At 35.0% G+C, this 13,817-nt stretch overlaps 1 protein-coding gene across 1 annotated transcript in view; it reads right to left on the reverse strand.

Moving 5' to 3' along the window:
* Positions 1 to 410: 410 nt before the first annotated feature.
* The window catches only part of arap3 (ArfGAP with RhoGAP domain, ankyrin repeat and PH domain 3), a 199,173-nt gene continuing 185,766 nt past the window's right edge, over positions 411 to 13,817 (reverse strand). Inside the window, exons 31-35 of the mRNA XM_028812615.2 lie at positions 13,776 to 13,811; positions 10,645 to 10,708; positions 9,701 to 9,838; positions 9,082 to 9,120; positions 411 to 5,801 (exon numbers count right to left, since the gene is read on the reverse strand). Of these exons, the coding sequence (XP_028668448.2) occupies positions 5,301 to 5,801; positions 9,082 to 9,120; positions 9,701 to 9,838; positions 10,645 to 10,708; positions 13,776 to 13,811 (778 nt within the window). The 3' untranslated portion in view covers positions 411 to 5,300. The remainder of the gene's footprint in view (positions 5,802 to 9,081; positions 9,121 to 9,700; positions 9,839 to 10,644; positions 10,709 to 13,775; positions 13,812 to 13,817) is intronic.

Here is a 13,817-nt window from a genome sequence, read left to right on the forward strand (position 1 = left end):
ATTTTATCTAATTTTCATTATATGGTTTTTATTAAAAAGGAGATTCTGCACTCTTTTTTCTTGTAAACATTTGGCTTTATGAGTTTTTTGGTAACTAGAATTAAATTTCAAATTTGATTCTTACATGAAGATGTGACAAGCATTTCTCTTGGTCTTCACATTTGTTTTGACTGTACTGAAACAGACAAGAAATACTAAAGTGTTTGTTATTTTTTTCTTTTTCTTTTGGCCTTAATGTGGCAGTAGACAGATGTGTCAGTTCAACTTGTAGCTCTTTGTATTCATGCTTGGTTGAAGCCATAGGGCTTATCTGGAGTTACAGACTAATTACATGGACATTTCAAGCAAAATAAAATTAATGCAGAAGATTATTTTCTTATTTAAAGTAGCATAAAAACAAACCAAAACAATTATAAAAATGTTAATTTAATAGAATATGAAGTACAAACAGTGCTTGAGTTTAACGTTTAACAATAAAATAGCTTATATATATATTTTTAAAAGTAATACATGAATAAAATGTGTAAACAGATGAAGTCTACTGTATACAAGGTGAAACAGATGTACAATATTTACAATTGACACATACATTAAGTTACAGATTACTGAGCGATAATACAAAACTCGGAACAGTGTGACTATTCTTGTACAGAGGGTAAATATAAGCAGTACAGACACACAATTGGGCATCTCTGCAACTAATATTAAAATGATTAACAATAAAGTGATTATAACTCATTTAATATATACATTTAATTTTTTTTTTGTTGTCACATTAAAAAGAGAAAAACAAAAAACTTTTCCAACCAAGTGTCAGCAATAAAACATAATGGCACTTTCAAATATTAGAAGGCACTGTAAAATCCCAAATTAAAAAAAAGGAAACTGTGATACTGCATTACATCCTGACAAGGAAATCAGCAAAGCTGTTTTGATTCTCTAAAGCACAAATGGTGTACGGTTTAGTTATGCGGAAATTAACCTTCTTCATACTCTCACAGTCGTGTCTGTTATACTTTAACACATGTTGAATGGGAACCTCACCACGACAGACTCAAGATCTACTCATTAAAGGCTTTTTGGGGGTGAAAATGTATTGACAGCATTAATGCATTTTCAAAAAAGAAAAAAAAAACACCACTGCACATTCTTCATTGTCATATTCCTAATTTCATATATATATATATATTAACATCAGGGCCTTACACCCACTGGGGTTAAGTTTAGAATAAGGTGAGGGATAGACAATCCATAAACAAACCTTTTCAGTTGCTACATCCAAACTGACATTACACTCTGGAAAATGACCTGATATATATATATATATATATATATATATATATATATATATATATATATATATATATATATATATATATGAAATTAGGAATATGACAATGAAGAATGGGCAGTGGTGTTTTTTTTTTTTTGAAAAAAAAAAAAATATATATACTGTATATTACTATAATTATTATTTTTAAACACGGAAACAGTTTATGCTCTTGGGGGTCTCATTCATCTCATTTATGCATTAGGCATTTTAATTTCTTAAAATAAAACAAGATGATTTGCTTTTGTATTTTGGTAACCAAAAGATGCAGCAAGTGGTTTCAGGAAATCATTTTAAAAATCTGTGTTCATCTTTAACTATACATTTTACTAAGATGTGACTGAAGTAAAATGTTAAAATACATTGCAAAGTTATTGACCATGTTAAAGTGCTTAGAAATCAACTTGTTTTAACACTGTTTTCATGCTATGAAAGCCAAAGAGGTTGCAAACTACTCATTAATACTGATTTTTTTTTTACAATAGCAACCACTACGACTCTAACAACGTGTCACACCACTTTTATTTGTAGCTACTTAGTTAATGCAAAACAAAAGTCTACTGCAGAAAATGGCTGGGTCTCAAAGTATTTAACCACAAACAATCTCTTATTATTAATACACTATGATATAATATTGCATTATTATCTTAAATAAATATGCACACAGACATAGTAGTCTACTTTATCAACAAAAATTATTCTGTTTAGATGACTAATAAATACATGATTAATACTGAAAAAAAAATCATGGGAATTACTTATTTTTATTTTAGATAAACAAAACTCAAAATGTGAAGTGTTCAAATGCCACTGCCCTCACCACCACCATAACAACATCTGGTCTAATACTAACCTCTAGTGGTAACAGAAAACAGAGTGCTGTTAACTCCACCATTCCATTTATTGTATGAGCTTTAATAGAACTTAGTTTATGGATGATAAACAATATACAGTTTTTGGTGGACTACTGCTCAGTATCTTTAACCAAGGACTGAACTGGATGGGTTTAAAATAGAAAGAACTTAGTAAGTCAGAGCAGAAGTGAAACCCCAGTGTGAGACAACAAGGCATGTCACTGCTCTAAAAGAAAATTAAAATAAAATCCCTTAGCCTTTCTTTCAAATTCTCAAGTATGCAAGAGGAAATTAGAAACACGGACAAGTTTCTGAGAAATAGCAGTAATGTTTATTACACACAACACAAAATTGTTCTTGGCCAAGTGTGCAAGTCTGGCTATCATGAGTTCGTATAAGCCATCAAAAAAACTGTTGTGTACATCTTCCATTAGAAATCCATATTACTAACCGAGAATGGTAAACCGGATGGCATGGACACAGGTACACGGTGATGGGACCATGAGATGTACTGCGCAGGCGCGTACACCGCGCATCTCATAAGCCGCATGTGAGTCATATCCACCGTGCACGAAGGAGTCATGGCCCAAAAACGAAAGAGCTCAACTGACGTTAATGAGAAATGAAGCAACAACGCGCCCATGGCTTACGACTACTGACACAGCCACACAAAAAAGAGGATTCTGCGCTGCAGCCCAGATTCAAACGGAACAGGCTACGGAGGCCTCACGGGTCCATAAAGTACGGAAGGTGCAGACGTCACTGCCATATTGTGAGTGGCACTACTGCGGAGTGAAGGCGCAGGCATCAGCGCCATACAAACACGAGCCCGCCTGCATGGAAACACTGCACGCGGGCGCCTACAACGCGGTTCTCAAATGATGGAGACACGGTCATGGCTAAAAAACGATCCAGATCAACTAACGGCGCTACAAAAACGAGCCTGCATGAACACACGCATCTGAAATGCCAAGGGCAAAGCGGACACGGCTCCAAAACGAATGAGCTCGACTAATGTATTTCAGGATACCCAATGCTGGGGGGTAGGCGAGCGAAGCGAGCAGGGGGCGGAGCCCCCTTGTTATATATGTGCGTAGGTGTGTGTGTATGTATATTTTAGCATGGCATGCTTAATACGCACCATTAAAATTGGAGTTCATTAAAAAAAATAACAGACTAAAATAAAATCACAAAAAATACAGGTCAGAGTCTTCTTCATTGTTGCTCAATTTCCAGATATTTCTATGTATTCTCTGCTGCAGGTGATCCCAAACAATTACCTTAAAATGGTAAGGACTCAGTTTTTAATTAAACAAAAATCATAAAAAACCCAGATAATTAAATTACAGTAAAGATGAATACTTAAGCTCAAACAGAGCAATAAAAAGCAATCTTCTTTCCTTTCCAAGATGACAGAGAATGATGGCTTATCTGACATATAGTGTTGCATACTCCTTTCTGTAACATTTAATCCTTAGTTGTATACCTGTCTCAGTGAACTTTGCCCCGTTGTCATTACATGAAGTGCAATGTTAGCCAATGAATAAGGTGTTATTGGGCTGGACCCCTGACCAATGAGTAAGGATGGAGGCGGGTCTTTAATATCAATGCCCAGTTGTGTTTGAGTGCATTCCATTTTAGTCCACCAGAGCATTTTGTGTAAGTGACTTACTTAACAACATTTTAGTAAAAATGTTTGCATTTTGTATGATGTGAACGTATGAGTGGAAGACTTGCATAAAACCTTAAAAAGATCAGATGTTTAAATTTACATAGCATTGCTACATTACATGTTATTTGATTAGAACTGTAAATCAATCACTGCTCACTTTATGTTGCAACTTTTATAACAAACAATATCTCAAAGTGTTTTACTGTGTAATTGACATGACGAAAACATTTTAACTGCACAAACATTTAGATAGTAAATGTACTATGTAAATTTACAATATAAATAAATGTACATTTAAAATAAATTTACAATGTAGAAAACACAGTTAAATAGTCAAAATTCAGCGCACTGCCTGTGACCTGCTTGGACTTCATGGAATTAGAATCCTTTATCTATTAAATGTCTGTTGATTCACAATACTCATAAATTAAAAAAATCACAAGCCAGGAAAATCATGCAGAACACATTAACACTTTCATGAAATTACTTCATTTTTAGAATAATGAGTAATCAAGTCTTACTTCATCTATTAAGACCTTTTTTAGATTTACAACCTTTTTCACTGTTACTAAACTGAAAACACTGAAGTAGTTCTTTACCCAAAACATGTATTAATGACTACTTTTGATTAAAAAAAACAAACAAACATAAACTGCTGGATATAAAGATTGGTATACTTTTTGCTTATCTATGATTTTTGAAACCTTAATGTTTAGATGATGATGTGACCATTTTTCATTGTAGTTCATTTGGTGCTCTATGAAGAATGACTGGGCAGACCACTTGAAGCCAAGCTGTCTGATTTGCCCAACCAGAAATGTCAGTGACAGTGTTCACAGGAGTTAACATGATTGCACCACTAATACTCATACTCATTTGGAGTCTAAGAATCTGTTTGAGTGAATGCCTAGAAAAATTCTAAAATGCACAATTTTTAATATGTAATAAAGGGTGATATTAAATTCCAGTGAGGTATTACGTCAATTCAAGCTGCATGATTTCTGAGGGATTTCTTTCTAAATTTCTTCCAAAAGCTTCATGGTAGGATTTCTGCTTTGTCCTGAAATATAAACTACACTTTGCATTCTATTTTATGATATGAAGAAAGAGAGACAAACGTTTGGAATGAACAGTACATACTACATGATCTCACTTAGAACAACATTACTCTTATAACAAGCACCGAAGACCAGCTTTTTAGCTTGAAAACTTAAAATCTCTTCATGTTTTCGACTAAAACTTTACAGCATCCATTAACAAATTCAATACAAGAGTACTGTACATTGCATTTATAAAGAAAGTGCTTTGTTCTGCTTGTTAAGTACTCTGTGCTTCATTGATGAACAATTTAAAACATGATGGGATACTGCTGTCACAGAAAGGCTTAGGTTTCAGTAGTCTGAAGTAAAGGTTTCAAAAATGACACTTTTTCTGAGAAGATGGTCTATCCTGTCTGGTTAGGTACATTCCCAGTCTCGCTTTTCTTTTGAATTGCACTGGTCAATTCTTGAAGAAGTTTTTCTTGTGATTCACTATTTATTCCTAAGCTCTTGGTTTTTGGATATAGTCTAAAGGTTTCATCTGAAGTTATAGCTGAATTGTTCTCTAGAATTAAAGACTTGACATGTTCTGGGCTTCTGAGTCTGTCCATGGAGACAGCAGGAGTCAATCCTCTACAGCCATCAACAGAGAATGATTTGGCAGGACTAGGGTTAATGATCCTTTCCAGGGAGGCAGTCTTCCTTTGGTCCAAGCTAACTGGCCTTTCTGGGGGTGCAGTCTTTGTAAGGTCTATTTCCACTGCTTTGGTGGTGGGATCTGCTCCTGTCAAGAAGCTTGTCTCGAGAGATTTTAGCACCTGCAAATTGAATTCGCCTACTTCCTCGTAAAGAGGTTCGGCACTTCCAGTCTGCTCCTCAAAAGAGTCTTGATGCATCTTCATAGGCTGAAAGAAAAAGGAAAATCACGTAAGGATATGTAGCTTGACACTACTTCTGAAAGTATCTGTACCTGTAGGTTATTTCAGCTTACTTACAATTACATTCCATTAGAAAGATCAAATTGATTACACAGGCATATACTGTACATTCCTGGAAAGAGCATTTTTCAATTACATTTTTGTTAATTCAGAAATGTTCCTGCACCAAAACATATTAGGCTGAGTATTTTTGTTCACACCTGAAAACTTTACTGAATACAATTCAGGTTGAAATAAGGTGTAAATTATTAAAAATGGGAAAAGAGAAAAACTTACACAACAAATTTACTATGTCAGGTAAATAATCAGAGTAGAAACTTAAAGTAGCTGATTCAATCCCACCACCACTGACTCGCTGTGTGATACCAAACTAGAAGGCATTCCAGTTAAAAAAAACAGATGATCTGTAAGTACCACCTATCTTTCAGTATATCAAATGACCACTTAAAAACTGTGCTTACTCATGTGTCTTTTGTATTAGACTATATTTGTCTGGAAATCAGAAACAATCAAGTGTTACGAATAAGTAAAAAGAGGAAATAAGAAATGGCCAAATACTTTTCCATGGCACTGTAACTAAATGAAGGTTTTAATATACAGTACAATATCTTATGGGATATATTTTATTAATACAATTTTATTTGTTTACTAAAATCATTGATGACAATACATATTATACATTTAAATACACAGTATATTTGATGTTATATTATTATTTAGATAACTTCTTATTACTTGATTCCAAAAAACCTGGAAGCAAATTGGGAGCATCCTAGTAACATTTCCAATGTAAGAATACAGTGGAACCTTGGGTCACGAACATCTTGGAAAACGTACAAATCAGGTTACAACCAAAAAAGTTTGCAAACTTTTGCATCTGTTCACGACCACACACTCGGGTGACAAAAAAGCCAGTTTCCCTTCTGTTTCGTACGCGCCGATGATTTCCACACGAGTTCAGTCTCTCCCTGTACACTGTTCTCAGTCAGATGTGCGTGCATTCGCTGTGAACTCTTTGTGCTCTATTTCATGTGCTTTTGCATTAATTTTGCAATTAACCATGGTCTCTAAGCAAGTGAAGAGTGGTAGTGTTGGTGAGAAGAATTAAAGAAAGAAATTATTGAAAAGTATGAGCGTGGCATTCGTGTTACTGATCTTGCCACCGAGTACAAGAAGTCAAAATCTACAATTTCGACTATTCTAAAGCAGAAGTGGCCAATAAAGCAGCTGATGTTGCAAAAGGAGTTACAGTGTTAACCAAGCAGAGGCCTCAAGTGCTGGAAGAGGTGGAAAAACTGTTGCTAGTGTGGTTAAACGAGAAGCAACTTGCAGGGGATAGCGTAAGCGAGGCGATGTTATGCGAGAAAGCCAGGAACATTCATGGCGATTTACTGCAAAACTATCCTTCTACGAGTGGCTAGTTCTTCCTGCTCACTTCCTTCATGCCAGAACTCGACTCACGCAAGGTTAGTTTTCTTGGTTGTTTATGGTTAGTTTTTGTATAAATTAAGGATTTTTCAAATTTTCATTTTTTTTTCCCTTTGCTTACAACTCATTAAAAAAAAGTGTTTACAGTGAGCAGTTCGTAAGGCTGTAGCGTGACCTTGCAATGTTAGTTTTCTCTGTTCAAGGTTTTCTCAGTGTTATTCAATGTTTTTACATTTAGTTTACTATTACACTGTGCATTCTATGGTATAATTAACTATTTTTGTGCTTAAAAATCTTTAAAAAAATATATTTACATACAGTTCTTACAGTCTGGAATGGATTCATTGTATTTACATACAATCCTATGGGGGAAATTAGTTTGGGTCACGACCAAATTGGGTTGCAACCAGAGTTTTGGAATGAATTACGGTCATGACCTGAGGTTCCACTATACATGGACTGGCTTCTGGGGAAATGCTAACAGTCTCTTCTCTTTCGCCTGCCACCAAGAGGACAAAGTCCACTGATGTCATGTCCAGCTTGGCCCTGCAGGTCCTGCCCCCTCCACCCTGTGGGCTACTTAAATTATTATAATGCCAGAAGCTTGCGTTCACTTGCAAAACTAACACCAGAGAACAAGGTACTCCCTGAAAAAAGATGTATTTAATGAGCCAGAGAAGAGAGGCACTACAGGATGAATGACACCTCTAACACCTTTCATTACCACCTTCTATTTATTTCCCATTCTGACGAATTATACTGGAAGGCCCCCAACATTTTGTTATATTGTTCTTGTTTATTCTTTCATTACACTCTATTTAAACATTTTTCTTTCAAATTACGGTCCACATTTTGCATGATATAGAAAATGTAAGGGTAAAATATTAACAGTAAACCATCTGAAGATTATTTAATCTATTTGGCTCATAATGACTGCATTTCATTATCAAAGTCAGCTAAATTGATGGAGGTCTCTTGAGAGAAAACTGTGCACTATTTTCAATTTTCAGAATTTACTAAATACTGTGCAGCATTAGTTAATCTAGCCCAAATATATATGATTAAATAAAGAAAAAGAAATAGTAATTTGGAGAAAATGTCTGTCACAAGTAGGGAAAAATGTGGGGAGAACCTGGTAATGGACAGCACCTCAACCCTTCCAAAGATAAACTACACAGTCAGAAAGGAGAACAGATGGGGGAGTTTCACCTGGTTCAGAAGCTATTTTAAATTGTTAATTGCTATAGAGTCACTCACTGATGGACAGCACAGCCTTACAGCTCTAGAGTACTTGGTTCAGATCCCATCCTGAACCGTGTCTCTGTGGAGTTTGCACATCTCTTGTGCCTCCAATGGTTTTCTTCAGATTTTCTGGTTTCCTTTTCCTCAAAGATTTGCAGTGTTTGTTTAAAACTGGCCTGTTGTGGATGGGTTTTCATGTATGAGAGTGTTAGCATGCTGTGTGATGAAGCTGTATGTCTTCAAGGGCTGCCTTCCACCCTGTACCTGATGCTCCAATTCCCTGTGACCCAGTATTATAATATGTTGATTCGTAAAAGCATTGCTGACTGATTACAGGCTGTATTCCTCTTAAAACTGAACATTTCAAAAAGGGAATGAAAATGTCCAGTGTTGTAAACAAGATTTTTTATTATATAATAATGCAAGTCATTTCAAAAACCATCAGAAAATGTTACTGGTAAAGTATGCATGAAAATCTTGTGAATCATTTTTGTAAAAAATAATATTTATATATATATATATATTGCTAAAGGAAACAGAAGATGAAACAGTGTGGAAAGTGCATGTGCATACTTACAAAATACATTGACAGTGTCCTCCTAGCATGTAACTTCCTCTGCAAAGACAAAAAAAATGCAGACAATGAGCAGCAGATATGCAAAGCAGATAAATCAGAGTGACCTGAAAGGCTCAGGCAGTACAGAAAATTACCACCATATCAATACTACTGTGTAATTTCACTATTGCAAACATTCCATTATATTGTACATAGTCGATATCATGCTATTTCTTTGAATGAACTAACAGTGTTAGACTGACATGCATTGTGCATAAGCACAGGGTTTTAGAGAAGATAATTTAGAAGATACTGCTACACCATAAAACACTTTTTTAAACTGTCATGCAGCAGGCTTCAAATTCATTTTGTGCATCATATGTTGTTATTCTACATTATAAAGAAGTAACCCCAAATATAACATAAAATCAGATTTTTCATAAGTAAAATTTAAATATTTAAACTTATTTTAAACTATGATGATAATATTCCATATTTAAATAAATACATTTTATAGAAAAAAAATGCCTGGCAAAGAAATTCTTTTGAAATTTTGAAAGAAGTTAATTACTACATTATAAACTTATATACCGTTTTGCACAGGCTAATTGGAATTTAAAGAACTTTTTTCTTCTATTACCAGTGTCTTATTGGCAGAAACCATTGTAGCGTTGCTTTCATCTCCACGAATAGGGACCAAGGGCATTGTTCCAAATTTCTGCTTGGAAAGGTCTGAAGAAGAATGTCGCCGTAAAACTGCAGGCCTCAGATCATCATGCTGAAAATAAACAAACACATACTCACTTCACCCTAAATAATCAAAGTTGGTTCAAAAGAAGTAAGAACTAACAACTATGGTGTCTTTTAAAGATATAAAAAATTCAGGGCTATTAACATAGTTGTAAATGTAGACATCAAGAACTATAATGTATGGATATATAGTCCTAGATTTACTACTTTGCAGTAGTTACACATTATTACTGTGTGCATTTTCAAAACATGGATAATAAATAAAATAATAAAAGATAAATTCAACTGTACAGCTCTTAATATTCAAATTTATATTTTTGAAGTTATTCCTCATGATGACCATAATGAAGTTCTTAGTCACCCTTAAGTCCCTTCTGGCAAACATTTGACTGGAATGAGGAAGACAGGCCAGAATGTTGTCAAAGAATGATACAGAAAATGAGGAAGAAGTGCTGGTACTTTGGGGGAAAAGTGAACAAACTACTTCATGTGACAGACAGAAAACCATTCTTGTGTGCAGGAAGGCACTGAGAGGCTTGAAAATTTATTTTCCATTCATTTGTACTTGTGATTTCTAAATAGTTTAATGATCATTTCCAAAAGCCGTCTTGCTAAATTGTCAAAATTATTAAAATATAATTGAATATTGTGGTTGAAGAATGTAGTTTGAACTATATTGCATGAAAAGCATATTTTCTAACATATAACTTTACCTTAACATATGTTAACAGTGACACTTATAAACACATGATGCGAGTATATGAAGCAAGTCGCATCACTTGTAATTACAGACTTTATGATATGTCTTAGAAAAAAAACATAAATTTAAGTTACCTGGGCTTTCAATATACTTGTCATCCAGTCCCACATTTCAGTCTCTCCTGCACAACACAGATATCTGTAGCAATATTGAATATATTCAAAATATGTCAAAATTATACAAACAAGGATACATTGTTTAACTTACCAACACAAAAATATTACACATAATGCTAATGAGGACAAAAGGTAATAATAAAAATTCACAGTTTTATGCAACTGAAGCTGTTGGCATCAATAGATGAAACATATTTTGTTATTTGTAAATGATGCGTAAGTACTATTCTCAAAATATGGGTCAACTCTTTATCATAAAATAGTCACAAACAATGACTAAAAAATAAAGTGAAACCATTAAAGGTTAAAGTAACTTCACAACTGCACTATCTTACTTTTATTACTGCACTTACTTTTATAACTGCACTATCTTACTTTTATTACTGTACTTTCAGTAGTCATAGATAAGTAAAGACAGTAGGACATATAAAATCACACAGCAGACATTCAAAATGCTCAAAATACTTAAATCAATTGCATCTGCGTCTGTTAATAACCTGCTTTGTAAGATGAGGCCGACTACTTGTGTACTGGACCCCATCCCCACCACACTACTTAAATCCTGCCTTCATGCCATAATCCCGACTGTTACAACAATAATAAACTCATCCCTTTTGCTTCTGTAACCCCAATGTTAAAAAGTCTGGTCTTGATGCTGACAATCTTAACAATTTCCGGCCTATTTCCCACTTACCTTTCCTGTCAAAAGTTCTTGAGCGTGTTGTAGCTTCCCAACTCACCAATTACCTAACCTCTAATAACTTGATGGAACCCTTTCAGTCTTGTTTCAGGGCGCGGCACAGCTGTGAAACTGCTCTGCTACGGGTAACCAATGATTTGCTTATGGCAGCAGACTCTGGACAAACCAGCATATTAATTCTGTTACACCTCAGTGCAACATTTGACACTGTCAGACATGACATCCTACTGTCCAGAATGGAGAACATGCTGGGTATCTCTGGCACTGCCCTCCAGTGGCTCAAGTCCTATCTGACTGATAGGCAAGAGTTTGTTAGTCTTGGCAAGAGCAGATCCAGCTCAGCGCCAGTCACACAAGGAGTCCCTCAAGGCTCTGTCCTCAGTCCTCTGCTTTTCTGTATTTACATGTTTCCCCTTGGCCATATTATCCGTAGTTATGGATTGGGTTATCATTTTTATGCAGATGATACTCAACTCTATTTCAATTTTAAAAGTGGAACTTCATCAGAGCTTTCTCAGCTCACAACCTGCCTTAGTGAAATTAAAACCTGGATGGAGCAGAACTCTTTAAAATTAAATTGCAATAAAACTGAACTCCTGCAAATTGGGACTAAAATGCAACTTAATAAAATGAGCTCCTTCCCAGTCTACCTTGGCGGTGATCTCATCAGACCTGCCTCTACTGTAAAAAATCTTGGTGTCATTTTTGATTCCTCCCTCTCTTATTCCGCCCACATAAATCACATTAAGAAACTTTCTTACTTTCACCTCCATAACATATCCCGTGTTCGCTCCTTCCTCTCCTTTTCTAACGCTGAGAAACTTGTCCATGCTTTTATCACATCCTGCATCGATTATTGTAATTCCCTACTGGCAGGTGCCCCTTCTAATCTTATATCACAGCTCCAGCTTATTCAAAACTCAGCTGCAAGAGTCCTTACTCGAACCAGCAGCAGCGAGCACATCACACCCATCCTGCTCTGTCTTCAATGGCTCCCTGTGTCTTACAGAATCGAATATAAAATCCTACTAATAACCTACAAAGCCTTAAATAACCTCGCGCCAAACTACATTAGTGACCTTCTCCATCACTATGTGCCTGCCCGCCCACTAAGGTCCTCTGATTCTGGTAATCTTGTTGTGCCCCTCACTAATCTACACTCCATGGGTGACAGGGCCTTCAGCTGTATAGCGCCCAGACTCTAGAATGACCTACCAAAATTAATCAGGTCAGCTGACTCCATGAATTCTTTTAAAAAACAACTCAAAACTCATCTGTTCAGGAAGGTTTTTAGCTCTACTTGACTTTATTACCCTTCTCTCAGTTTACTTCTCTGTCAAGATGCTCATGTAACCTGAATCTGTGTGTGCGAGACCATCAATTATGTTGTCTGTTTCTTTTTTTTTTCAGAATTCACTGTCTTAATCTTCTTTATTTATTTATCTGGTTTGTATAATGCTATATACTGTAAACGCTGCCGTTCTTTATTATATTCTGTAAGTGCCTTGAGCATGGGAAAGGCGATATATAAATAAAATGTATTATTATTATTATTAATAACAGGCTAGTTTTTTGAGAGAGAGAAAAATGATTTAACTACTTAAGATTGCAGTTCTCTTCCATCTGTTGAAGGCTTGGGTAATTGAAAAAGTAATCATTATCTGCGGAATAAATTACACTAAAATGCACAATACACCAACACATATATTATTATACTGTAGAAACGTGTCCTATAACCCTGAAATGGATGAAAAAATGGGTGGATTGATAGAGTAACTGCTTACTGACACTGCAAACTTTATTGCAAATAGAGAAATAAAGAACTTCTCCTGCTGGGCTAAAAGAATCATTATTGTTAATATGGTTAACGCTCTGTGATGGAACAGCAACTTCCTGAAGATTACTTACAAAGACTAACTCTAAAATCCAACCTAGGTCTTTGGTGACATGAGGAAGCCGTGCTAACACTACAGTGTTGCCACTGTTATTTATTAGGTTATCTTAAACATTATTCTATGTTTCAGAAACAACATGATTTTTCTTTAGAATTTATCTCTGATTAATTATAATAACGTAGCTAAAAACCTAAGGGGTTCTCCTCAAAATAATGTATAATATATTGAGTCTAATGGTGTTTGACATTGGCAACTGTACATTTACTTGGGGTATTGTTTTTATGATGCTAAATGAATGATGCCAGCTTTGGGAAAAAACAAAATTAAAAAAGTAATATTACTTTTTCTCAGTTACAATGAAAAATATACTATTCTTTACATTTAACATATCATTGACTTGCATACATATAAGACATTAAACAAATATTGGCCAATGAGTAATTTAATTTTACATGTGTTAAAAATCAATTATGTGATTTAGGATGTATACTTACAACTGATGCTTGTCCAAGAACACAGTAAAACCCCACCTGCAA

The sequence above is a fragment of the Erpetoichthys calabaricus genome, chromosome 11 (genome assembly GCF_900747795.2).
Source record: "Erpetoichthys calabaricus chromosome 11, fErpCal1.3, whole genome shotgun sequence".
Lineage (NCBI taxonomy): Eukaryota > Metazoa > Chordata > Cladistia > Polypteriformes > Polypteridae > Erpetoichthys > Erpetoichthys calabaricus.